Below are 13072 nucleotides of genomic sequence, written 5' to 3'. Positions count from 1 at the left end.
CTGACTCTTCTTCTTAGCTCAGGTCTTGATCTCACGGTCGTTGAGTTCAAGCCCCATGTTGGGCTCACAGTGGGCATGGAGCCTACTTTAAAAAAATGTTATTAGACATAAGGAGAGACATTTAAGTATAATAACCAATCCAGCAGGAAGACAGAACAACTGTAAATATATATGTGCCATACAATAGAGCACGAAAATACATGAAGCAAGAAATGGCAAAAATTAAAGGAGATGTAGACAATTCAGTAGCTTGACAATATTTAGACAGTAATACTTAAAGACTTCATTGCTTTAATACTCCACTTTCAATAATGGACAAAACAATAAGGTAGAGATCAACAAGGATCTAGGTGACTTGAACAACACTATAAACTGGACCTAAAAGACATCTATATAGAACACTCTAGTCAATAACAGTAGAATATACATTCTTCTCAAAGAAACATGGAACATTCTCCAGAACAGACCTAAGGAAGGTAAAACGGGACATAAAACCAACTTCAATAATTCATTTAAAGGGAAAAATAGGGGCACCTGGCTGGCTTATTTGGTAGAGCATGTAACTCAAGCTCAGGGTCATGAGTTCAAGCCCTACACTGGGTGTGGAGCCTACTTAATACTAAAAAATAAAGTAAAAGAAAAGAAAAAAAATAATATAAAGTATGTTCTCTCTGATCACAATGAAATGAAAGTAACAAAGAAATTTTGGAAACTCACAAATAAGTGGAAATTAAACAAAACACTTCTATATAACCAGTGAGTCCAAGAACAAATCAAAACTTATGGGTGGCAGCTAAAGCAACACTTAAGAGGGAAATTTATAACTGCAAACGTCTATCCTGAGAAAGAACTCAAATCAATAGACTAACCTTCTACTTTAAGATACTAGAAAAAGAGAGCAAAGTAAACTTAAAGCAAGCAGAAAGAAATAATAAAATTAGAGAAGAAATTAATGAAACAGATAAAATAGAAAAAGATCAATAAAACCAAAACCTGGTTCTTTAAGATCAACAAAATTTACTTAGCTTGACTGTCCAAGAAAAAAAGAGAGAAGACTCAAATTACTACAATTAGGAAATAAAGGAGGACATCACTACTGATCTTACAGAAACAAAAAGGAATATAAAGGAATACTATAACCAACTGTTTGCCAATCAGATAACCTAGATGAAGACAGACTCCTATAAAAGAGACAAACTACCAAAAACTTACTCAAGAAGAAACAGACAAGCTAAATAGACCTTTAAGAAGACGCTGAGAATTCCACTCAAGACTGGCATCTGGTCAGTGGGAACCCACACGGTTTCAACATGTGTACTGAGAAGTGCTATTTCTGTTCAGGGCCCCTTCACCCCAGCCATGGCATGATGTTTGTCTGCAACAATTGCAAGGTACTCAGATTCTGTAAATCCAAGTCTCAGTAAAAACTTTAAAAAGAAGCGCAATCATTACAAGGTCAGATGGAGTAAAGCATTCCATATAGCAGCTTGTAAGAAGCTTACAGTGGATAATTCATTTGAATTTGAAAAACACAGAAATGAACCTGCCAAATATGAGTGAGAGCTACGGTATAAAACTACTGATGCAACGAAGAGAGTTGAAGAGATCAACCATAAACAAAAAGCTAAATTTATAATGAATAAATTAAAGAAAGATAAAGAATTACAGAAAGTTCAGGACATCAAAGAAATCAAGCAAAACATCATCTTATCCAGACCCCTTCTGCAGGCAAAGGAAAGCAGCTGGAAGAAAAAATGGTGCAGAAATCACAACAGCATGTGGACATGGAAGATATTTCTTAAAAAATCTCACTAACCATTTCTATTAAGTGATTTGAAAATCTCCTTAGGAGACTAAGAACTTCTAAATTATTAATTTTAAATAAGGTCACTCAAATGAAAGGTAATTAAAAATACATCTCCCCTACACTGCTATCTGCAAAACATTAGATATTATGGATGTTAGACTGCATCTCCACTGTTAAGCCTTCACTGTTACATTAATTTTTTTTAAAGATTTTATTTATTTATTTGAGAGAGCTAGAAAGCATGAATATGCACACATGGAGAGGGGCAGAGACGGAAGGAAAGGACAAGCAGACTGTGATGAGCACGGAGCCTGATGCGGGCAGATCCCGTAACTCTGAGATCATGACCTTAGCCAAAATCAGGAGTTTGATGCTCAACTGACTGAACAACCCAGGCACCCCCTATAGTTACATTTATGTTAAGTCATGCAAATTCTCTTTGTGAATACAGAAGTGAAGTGTGGACATAAAATGGTCCTGCCATCTGGATAATGGCACCAGGCAGTATTTATGTAAGAACTAATGATAAAAATTAATGGCTAGTGATCTGTAAAATAAATTTTCTTTGCAGTTAAAAAAAAAAAGTAAAGACACTGAATTAGTAGTCAAAAAACCATCCACAAAGAAAAGCCTAGATGGTTTAACCACTGAAGTCTACCAATCATTTAAAGAAGTAATACCACTTTGGGGCGCCTATGAGGTTCAGTCTGTTAAGCGTCTGCCTTCATGATCCCAAAGTCCCGTGTCAGGCTCCCTACTCAGCAGGGAGTCTGCTTCTCCCTCTCCCTCTGCAGCTCCTCCTGCTCGTGCTTTCACTCACTCTCTCTCTCTCTCCCCCAAATAAAATCTTAAAAAAACAAAAAAGAAGAAGAAATAATACCACTTCTTCACAAGCAAGTCCAAAATATAGAAGAGGAAACGTTTCCCAACTATTCTTCAACGCCAAGCATTACTGTGACACCAAATCAGACAAAGACATCACAAGAAAGAAAAAAATTACAAGAAAGACCAAAATCTCTTATGAATAGGAACACAAAAATCCTCACCAAATACCAGCAAAACAAGTCCAGCAACATATAAAAATAGAATTATATGCCAAGTAGGATTTAACCCAGGAATCCAACAGTGGTTCAACATCTGAAAATCAATTAATGTATTACACTATATTGATAGAAACAAAACAAAACAAAAAACTACACGATCATCTCAACAGACACAAAGTATCTGACAAAATCCAACACCCTTTCAGGATAAAAATGCTCAACAAAGAAGGAATAGAAGGAAACCTCCTCAGCCTGATGAAGGACATCTGCAAAAAAAAATCCACAAATAACATTAAATTTAATGGTGAAAGACTGATGAATGCTTCCTCCCCCAAGATCAGAAACAAAACAAAGATATTCAATTTGCTATTTCTATTCAACATTGTATTAGAGGTTCGAGCCAGGACAACTAGGGAGAAAATGAAATAAAAGATTGGAAAGGATGAGGTAAAACCATCTCTATTTGCAGATGACAAAATTTTGTGTACAGAAAATCCTAATGAATCCATTAAGAAATATTAATAAAGCAGTTCAGCAAGATTGCAGGATACAAGCTCAATATACAAATATCAATTGTAGGGGCGCCTGGGTGGCTCAGTCATTAAGCATCTGCCTTTGGCTCAGATCATGATCTCAGGGTCCTGGGATCAAGCCCCGCATCGGGCTCTCTGCTCCACGGGAAGCCTGCTTTTCCCTCTGCCACTCCACCTGCTTGTGTTCCCTCTCTCGCAGTATCTCTCTCTGTCAAACAAATAAATACAATCTTTAAAAAAAATGTATCAATTATGTATCTATATACTTGCAATGAACAATCTGAAAATGAAATTTTGAAAACTCCATTTACAAGAACATCAAAAAGAACAAAATACTTAATAAGTTTAACAGAAGTAACACAAAAGTTATACTCTAAAAACTGTAAAATACTGAAAGAAATTCAAGAAGATCTAAATAAAAATCATCCCATGTTTATGGATCAGAAGACTTAATATTGTTAAGGTGGCAAAGCTCCTCAAATTGATCTACAGAGTCAAGGCAATCTCTGTCAAACTCCCAGCTGGCTTCTTCGTGGAAATTGATAAGCTCATTCTACAATCCATATGGAACTGAAAGAGACCCAGAATAGCCAAACAATATGGAAAAAGAACAAAGTTGGAGGACTCACACTTTCTGATTTCAAAAGTTAAACAAAGCAATAAAATATCAAGATGGTGTGTTACTAGCATAATGACAGATGTATAGACCACTTGAATAGAATTCAGAGTCCAGAAATGAAACCACGTGTCCATGGTCAACTGATTTTCAACTAGAATGTCGAGGCCATTCAGCAGACAAAGAATAGTCTTTTCAACAAATGGTGTAAGACAACTGGATAGTTAGTCACAAGCAAAAGAATGGAAGTCAAACCCTTCCCTCATACAATTAACAAAAACTAACTCAAAATGGATCAAAGACCTAAACATAGCAGCTAAAATTACAAAAGTATTGGAAGAAAACATTGGAAGAAATCTTGATGACCTCAGATTTGGCAATAGTTTCTTAGATATGACATCAAAAGCTCAAACAACAAAAGAAAAAATTGAACTTCATAAAAATGAAAAACTTTATGTATCAAAGGACACCATCAAGGAAGTAAAAAGACAACTCAAATAACAGAAAAAATATTTTTAAATCATGTATCTGATAAGGGACTTATAATATCTAGAATATAAAAAGAACTCTTATAATTCAGTAAGATAAACCTAGATTAAAAGCAGGCAAAGGATTTGGATAGACATTTCTCCAAAGCTACATAAATGGCCAATAAACACATGAAAAGATACTCGACATCATTTGTCATCAGGGAAATGCAAACCAAAACCACAAGATAACATTTCACACCTACAAGGGTGGCTATAATCAAAACATCAGATAATAAGGATTAATGAAGATCTGGAGAAATTTGAATTCCCATATATTGCTGGTGGTAATGTAAAATGGTACAGCCACTTTGGAAAACAGTCTGGTAGTTTCTCAAACCATTAAACACATAGTTCTCATATGGCCCAGCAATTCCACTCCTAGTTTATACATATACATAAAAGCTTGTACATAAATATTTATCTATAACAGCAATACTCATAATAGCCAAAAGACAGAAACAGCTCAAATGTCCATCAACTGAGGAATGGATACACGAAAGCTGGCATGTCCATATAGTGCAATACCATTCAACCATAAAAAAGGAATAAAGTATAAGTGAACCTTGAAACCATTATGCTAATTCAAAGAAGACAGTCACAAAGCACCACATATCATATGACTGTATTTATGTGAAATGTCTAGAATAAGCAAATCTAGACAGAAAATAGATTAGGAGTTACTTTGGGCTGGGGAGAACAGGGGGTAGGGTGTGACAGCCAGAGGGTGCTTTGCAGGGCCTAGGGTGATACTGAAAATGTCAAAATCCACATGGTGACAGTTGCACATATCTGAATATACTGAAATTATTGAATTGTCTACTTTAAATGGTCCAATTGTATGGTATGTCAGTTCTATCTCAATAAAGCCCTCTTTAAAAAACTTTTTTCAGGGCACCTGGGTAGCTCAGTCGTTAAGCGTCTGCCTTCGGCTCAGGTCATGATCCCAGGGTCCTGGGATCGAGCCCCGCATCAGGCTCCCTGCTCAGCGGGAAGCCTGCTTCTCCCTCTCCCACTTCCCCTGCTTGTGTTCCCTCTCTCATTATATCTCTGTCAAATAAATAAATAAAATATTAAAAAAAAAAACAAAACTCCCCCCCACCCTGCCCCGGAGAACCTTTAGCAATTCCTCATAACCACCTCAAGTTCTTTATCTTCATTCAGAATGTTTATCTGTAAAATATCTCCACAGTCTTGTGGCACCTGGGTGGCTCAGTGATTAAGCGTCTGCCTTCAGCTCAGGTCATGATCCCAGGGTCCTGAGATCAAGCCCCACACTGGGCTCCCTGCTCAGCAGGGAGTCTGCTTCTCCCTTTGCCCCTTCCCCTCTGCTCGTGCTCTGTCTCTTGCTCTCTCTCTCAAATAAATAAAATCATTTAAAAAAAAAAATCTCCTACAGTCTTTATTGGAAGGTAACAGGTCAAAACCAGACACACAAAAGACAGCCAGAGAAGTTAGAGATCTGGAAGTTACTTGTGCCTTTGTCTTCCCCCTTTATCCCCATAATCTTATCAGTCACCACATTCTATGATGTGGCCTCTAAGAACAGTCTTCTGACAGCCTTTTCAGGGCCCTGGAGCCAAAGATACATGGGTTCTAACACATGGCTCTGCTCTGAACTCTCAGCTGGACCCAAAGCAAGCTAAAACTAAGCTCCTGAACATTTTTCCTCTTTGGTAGAACATAGGTATCCACACTTAAGCTTTTAACGATGGCTGTAAAGATGAAATGATGTAACATATGAAAAGCTGTGGGTCCAGTGCTTGACACAAAGCAAACACTCAATAATTACTGCTATCTTCAACTCCACCTTTCCAATCCTACTACCACCTTCCTCTCCTTCACCTGGACCACTCCCCACCAGCCCCTCACAAGCACTCTGCTCACCTCCAGTCCTGTTCCTTACAAGTCCATTTAGTTCTCAAAGTGATAAATATTTGCTCCTGCAATCGGACAATGCTATTTCCTAGATGAAAACACTTCAGTGCCCCACTCTGTTTTACACACCTTTAAGTCCTAATTCTTTAATAGAGTATATACAACCCATGGTGACACAGACCCTGCCCACACTTCTCTCAGACCTCACTCGCCAGCAGTAGTAACTCACTTTTTAAATTCCCCCAAACACACCACAGTGTTTCTGAACTTCATTCCTCCGCTTACACCATGTCTCCTCTCTCAAAAACCCCCTCCATTCTCCAAACCGCCTGTTTAGCTTTTTCTTGTTTTTCATTTTCCCTCCCTAATGACTCAGTTTAGAAGTTACCTTTTTCTAGGAAGCCTTTCCATACTTCCCATGTGGACAGTGTTCTCACATTTTAGAGCAAGCAGAAGAATGCCCTGGAGGCTTTGTTCAAACACAGATTACTGGGTCCCACCACCAAAAGGTTCTGATTTAGGAAGTCTGGGGTGGGACCTGAGAATCTGCATTCCTAACAAATTCCCATGTGCTCACACCCTGAGAACTGCCACCTCTCTCACTACACTCACCACTTTGTATTCACATTTCCTATTTATATGTCTTTCTCCCATGAGCTCCCTGAAGATAGGGGACACTAAACCATACTGCTAACCACAGATCACATGTAAAGTTCTAGGGACCCTGCCACAAAGCTTCCTAATTACTCCCATTCCATCACTAATGCCACGACTTTATGGTCACCAAAGGCTTACTACCTGGCAGCCACCCCAGCTCTGTCTTTGTCCCTCAGATCCAGTCACTAAGTCTTGCTGGCTGCTTGGCTTGCTCAGTCGGTAGAGCATGCGACTCTTCGTCTGGGTCGTGAGTTCAAGCCCCACACTGGGCATGGAGCTTACTGGGGCAGGGGGTGGGGGAAGTACTAACATTCAGTACTAAAGAAAGCACACTGCTTTACTGCTACTGCCCCAACAGCATCTACCTAAAACTACCAGGCAAGGAGCCCCTGCGGCTGTGCCGAGGCTCTACCTTCATCTGAGCCAGCTGCTGCTGCTGCTGCTGCTGCTGCAACCTGCGGAGAGCCTCCTGCTGCTGCTGCCTCTGGCGCAGCAGCTCCTTCTGCCGCTGGAGCTCCAGTTCCTTCCTCTTCCGCTCCTCTTCTTCGTGCCGGATTCGGGCTGCCTCCTCTTCCATCCGCAGCCGGTTCTCCTCTAATCGACGCTGGGCTTCTTCTTCTTCCCGGGCCCATTTTGCAGCCTCCTCTTCCTTCCCAGAAGAAAAAACAAAAGAATAAAATTTAATTGTGTTTTAAAAAAAAATCTGAATCACTTTAGAAGGTTTCTGTCAAAAAACTATACAAGTACCAGAGAAAACAGAAACTCTGTTTATGATGACAAAAGGCAGAGATAAGTTTTCTTTTAAAATATATTTACAGTAGCTACAAAGGCTTGGCCTGCTTACAGGATAAAATTTCAATTTATTTGCTAAATTCTCCATGAAAGGAATGTCACTTTAAGTATCAGTGGTAAGCACTGATCTCTCTTAAGAGATCACCACCAACTGCAGCAAAGGCTTCTGGAGACTGTTCCTATATTGAGGCAGAGCTAGCTTTCCAGGGTGCTGAACTTGAAAAGTTAACAAGACCTTGCAAGGACAGATTACCAGGAAAGCACCAACCAGTTCTGGAACCAGAGCAACCTTACAAGACCACTTAAATTCCATCCCTGATTCACACCCCTTGTGGCCCAGGAGTCCTTTGGAACATCTCTCCTCGAACCATTGTCCATCCCTCTACTACTCTGTCCTGTACCTTGGCTCATTGTCCTTCTGCTTTCCTTCTACAAAACCATTCCAGTGGGCCCTCTGGAACTCTCCTCACCCTCCTTCACAGAGTCTGCTTACTGTACCTACAATGCTGTGTTTTATTCAGATAGCCCATTCCCCTCCCTTCATTCTCCAGAACTCAGCAGGTATCAACCACTCTACGAGGACTTCCCTAGCCCTTAGGAGGTAGACTTCCCCTCTGCCATTTCATTTTGTCCAATTATACCTCGTCCTCTGTTTGCTCCTAGTCCACCCATGGCAACAACTATTTCCTATCCAAAACCCATTCCTTGGGCGCCAGGGTGGCTCAGTTGGTTAAGCAACTGCCTTCAGCTCAGGTCATGATCCTGGAGTCCCGGGATCGAGTCCCACATCAGGCTCCCTGCTCTGCGGGGAGTCTGCTTCTCCCTCTGACCCTCTTCCCTCTCGTGCTCTCTATCTCTCATTCTCTCTCTCTCAAATAAATAATAAAATAAAATCTTTTAAAAAATAAAAAAATAAAAAAATAAAAAAAACCCATTCCTTTCAGGCTTCTTCCTTGGGGACAGAGGCTCTGTCACCTCAGACATCTAAAATGCCAGATTTCACATTTTAAAAAGCTTCCAGGGACGCCTGGGTGGCTCAGTCAGTTAAGCGGCTGCCTTTGGCTCAGGTCACGATCCCAGTGCCCTGGGACTGAGTCCCGCATTGGGCTCCTTGCTCAGCAGGGAGCCTGCTTCTCTCTCTGCCTGCATCTCCCCCTGCTTGTACTCTTGCTCACTCTCTCTCGCCCACGCTCTCTCTAACAAATAAATTTTAAAATGTCTTAAAAAAAATAAATAAAAAGCTTCCAATGTAACTAGGGGCACCCATGTGACATGATTTAGGCCAAAGGAATGTCTGCTGGGAGGCTTCTAAGGAAGGTATTCCTCTGAAACAAAAGAAGCGTAAGAGAAGGAACATTCCCTTGCAGGCTGTACAAGGGCATGGTACCCAAACTCCTAATCATGAAGTGAAAAATCTGAAGTCAAAGTAAACCCACCAAGAAACACTAGAGCAGAATTTTGCAAAGGACCTGGATCCTTAATGATAGCACTGAGTTACTGCCTTATATCCTTGATATGGGATCTGTTGTTTAAACTATTTTTAAATGAATATTTTCATTTTGCACCTGAAAGCATCCTAACTGTGGCATTTATTTCTTGTACAATCATCAACAACACAGCCAGTGAGCTTCTTAAGGACAGAAACAATTTCTTTAAAACTTTCATACTCCACCAGGAAACAAGCACAATAACTGGCATATAGTACCTTAACTAAATATGTTAACTGTCAAATGAATAAGCCAAATGATGAACTGACATACAATCTACCCTTGAGGTCTATCTACCTCTAATAGTATTTAGGTTGCTCAAAGAGTTTCAATCAAGAACTTAGGCAAAAGCAGGTAATGTCCAGCTTGTGTCAATCTACATGTGTAAGTATGGACTGCCCACAGTGATTTCCTTCCAAAGAGCACAGTACGTGGGGAGAAGAGTAACATTTACAGTGGAAAAACCTGACAGGCACTGCTGCAGCCAAGTGACCAGGGTCTACACCAGCAGTCATTAGTCCTGTTGAAAATATGTATCCTTGATATAGTGTGATGAAAATGGCACTTTGCCTCTGTGTGATTTACTTTCCAAACCCCGTAAGTCCAGTTTAATTGTAAGAAAAACATCAGATGAGTTCCAATAGAGAGTTACCCTATAACATACGGACCATTATACCTTAAAACTGCCAAAGACCCTCAAAACAAGGAAAGCCTGAGAGACTGTCAAGCGAAGAAGCTAAGGAGACAACTAAATATAATATTTTGGATTTGGGATCTGGGAACAGAAAAAAAAACATGGGGGAAAAATTGAGGAAATGTGAAAACTATGGATTTTAGTTAATAATAATATATCAATAATGGTTTAATGTGACAAAGGTGCCATATTAATATAAGATAATAATAGAGAGAAAACCCTATTATCATCCAGATTTTTCTGAATATCTAATACTGCTCTAAAAATAAAGTCTACTAAAAAAAAAAATTCTAAGTTCTTAAACATTAAAAGGAAATGCTTTAGGGGTTCTGGCTGCCTGTAAGTGGCAGAATGACCTGGTTGGACTAGAATTAGATAGTGCCCATTGTTACACAGCCTATGAAAATACGAAGTAGCACTGAATAGTGCACTTCAGAAAAGTGAGAGTACCCTCAGGCAAAAGTGGTCAACTTGCAGATCTCTCATTTGGTTTTTTAAAGGGTAGGCCTTCTTTAGATTTCTCCCTGGTATCCTGGGGGTTTTTGGTTCTTTGATATTTTGTCCAGCTTCTGCAATTACCTTTGGGACAGTCATTACAAAAGTAGTAAGAGTCAGGTCTCTTCTAATAATTTTCAGTAAATAAGCTATCCTCCTATCCAAACACTTTCTAATCACAAATTCCTAGCTTCAAAGAAGCCATGAGAAGAGCAAACCATCTGTCACCTGCTTGCGTAACAACTCTTCCTGCTTCCGCCTTTCCTCCTCTTCTCTCCTCCTCTCTTCCAGTCTCCGAAGAGCTTCTTCTTGCTGTTGTCTTTCTTCCTCTTCTCGCTGTCGCCTTAATGCAATTTCTTGCTCCCTTTGGCGTCGCAGAGCTTCTTCCTAAATTAAAAAAAAAAAAGGTGTGTGTGTGAGAGAGAGAGAGAGAGAGAGAGAGAGAGAGAGAGAGAGAGAGAGAGACAGAAAGAAACAAACTCTGGATCTTGATTTGTATATCCCATTATAACCTGAAAAGAAACAGACTATGTGCTGCTAAGGCTCTGTCAACAGTAAATATAAAAAGAATATAACCAGGATCTAGAGTAAAAAGAGTTGGGAAGTAAACATATCACCAATTAAAATAATTTGTATTTAAAATAGTGGGGCACCTGGGTGTTCAGTCGGTTAAGTGTCTGACTCTTGATTTTGGCCCAGAGGTCATGATCTCAGGGTTGAGGGATCAAGCCCCATATCGGGCTCCACACTGGGTGTGGAGTCCACTTGAGATTTTCTCTCTCTCCCTCTTCCCCTCCCTGCTCCCTTTCTCTAAAAAAAAAATAATAATAGTAAATAATAATAAAGATTCTCCCTCTCCCTCTGCCCCTATCCCCACCACCCACCCATTAAAGCACACACACGCTCTATTCTCTAAAAAATAAACAAATAAAAATAAATAAAATAAAACAGCAGCAGTTAAATAGCACTACACTGAGAGTCCATCCTAGTTTCTACATTAGCTACTGCATTTACTAATTAACCCCAGAAAGGGCTACAGGAGGCCTGAGGCTTTGGCTTCTCTTTGGTACCATTAATCCTTATTTACCCACCCCCCCCAAATCAACAGAGAACCCAGAACATAGGTCAAATCAACATAGCAACCAAAAATGCCTGGTGTGGTAGAAATAAGCTCTCTAGTCAGAAGTACTGAGCAAAGTTGTGTATTCTAGAATGTGTTCTGAAGAACGAAATCCCCCATGTCAAGTACAAAGAAAAGGGTCTCTGTCGCCTGGGTGGTTCAGTCGGTTAAGCATCTGCCTTTGGCTCAGATCATGATCTTAGGGTCCTGGGATGGAGCCCCGCATCAGGCTCCCTGCTTGGAGGGGAGTCTGCTTCTCCCTCTCCCTCTGCCCCTCCCCACTGCTCGTGATCTCTCTTTCTCAAATAAATAAGTAAAATCTTAAAAAAGGGGAAGTGTCTCACTGTCAAAATTTAAGAAATACTGAGCAACACAGAAGTTAACTGATTTCTTTACTGCAATACTTCTTAGAGCCCTTACATGCTACTGCAGAGTGTAACCCTAAGAAATATTAGTAGTTCAAATCTAATCTCAGCAGGGACCCTTTTGTTTTCCACAGAGTACCTCTTGCGGCTAACAACGGGTATGAAATGTGAGATAAAGTGGACTTTGGGTCCATTACAGAGTGGATTGTTTCAAATGGGATTTGTAAAAATCCCAACAGAAAAATGGGTCCTGCACATGAACAGAGAATTCCCAAAAACGAAATATAAACAGCCAAAGTCCACAAAAACTGTTCATCATCACTGGTTATAAAGCAAAGACTCAGTTACTTCCGAAATCTAACTGAGAATATTCAAAGAAATCAACTCCGGTTATTTACCAGGACTGAAGCTACCCGCCAGGGGCTGCTACTGGGTCACAGATATTTCTTCTAAAGGAAGTGAATCTCCTAAGGCTCTAATCCCAATCCTGCTATTAACTCCCTCTCAACCTCAGAGGGACCATGTCCCAAGAACCATGAATGCGGTTCAGGGCTAATTCTGGGGTCCGTGTTCTCCGAGGTGTACCTGTTTCCTTCGGGCAAGCTCTTCTTCCTCCCGCCTCTTCCTTTCTTCCTCCTGCTGCCTCCGAAGGATTTCCTCCTGCTGTCTCCGCAGTTCTTCTTGCCTCTTCCGTTCCTCCTCCTCCCGTTTTGCCCTCATTTCCGCCTCTCTTCTCTCCTGCTCTAGCTGTGATTGCAAGAAAATACTCTTAAAAACCTGAAGCCAGGGGCGCCTGGGTGGCTCAGTCGTTAAGCGTCTGCCTTCGGCTCAGGTCATGATCCCCGCGTCCTGGGATCAAGCCCCGCATCAGGCTCCCTGCTCGGCGGGAAGCCTGCTTCTCCCTCTCCCACTCCCCCTGCTTGTGTTCCCTCTCTCGCAGCATCTCTGTCAAATAAATCAGTAAAATCTTAAAAAAAAGGAAGAAGAAAAAGAAACCTGTAGCCAAGCAGAGAAACACTCCAACATCACCAACCTGTACCATCAGGAGAAGCTGGAAG

At 40.6% G+C, this 13072-nt stretch overlaps 1 protein-coding gene and 1 pseudogene across 12 annotated transcripts in view; one reads left to right on the top strand and one right to left on the bottom strand.

Annotated features, from left to right (window-relative positions):
- The window catches only part of GIGYF2 (GRB10 interacting GYF protein 2), a 147958-nt gene that overhangs the window by 22271 nt on the left and 112615 nt on the right, over positions 1-13072 (bottom strand). For all 12 annotated transcript variants that reach the window (XR_003518989.1, XR_003518987.2, XR_003518988.1 and 9 more), the window contains 3 exons: positions 12600-12761; positions 10758-10916; positions 7474-7710 (listed from right to left, as the gene is read on the bottom strand). Coding sequence is in view for 9 of the 12 variants with exons in the window: in XM_027588411.2 (XP_027444212.1) it covers positions 7474-7710; positions 10758-10916; positions 12600-12761 (558 nt within the window). In the remaining 3 variants the exon portion in view is untranslated. The remainder of the gene's footprint in view (positions 1-7473; positions 7711-10757; positions 10917-12599; positions 12762-13072) is intronic.
- LOC113919413 lies at positions 870-1999 on the top strand (annotated as a pseudogene).

Source organism: Zalophus californianus, chromosome 3, assembly GCF_009762305.2.
Source record: "Zalophus californianus isolate mZalCal1 chromosome 3, mZalCal1.pri.v2, whole genome shotgun sequence".
Lineage (NCBI taxonomy): Eukaryota > Metazoa > Chordata > Mammalia > Carnivora > Otariidae > Zalophus > Zalophus californianus.
Note: the sequence above shows the minus strand (reverse complement) of the source record. Positions and strands in the feature narration are given on the sequence as shown.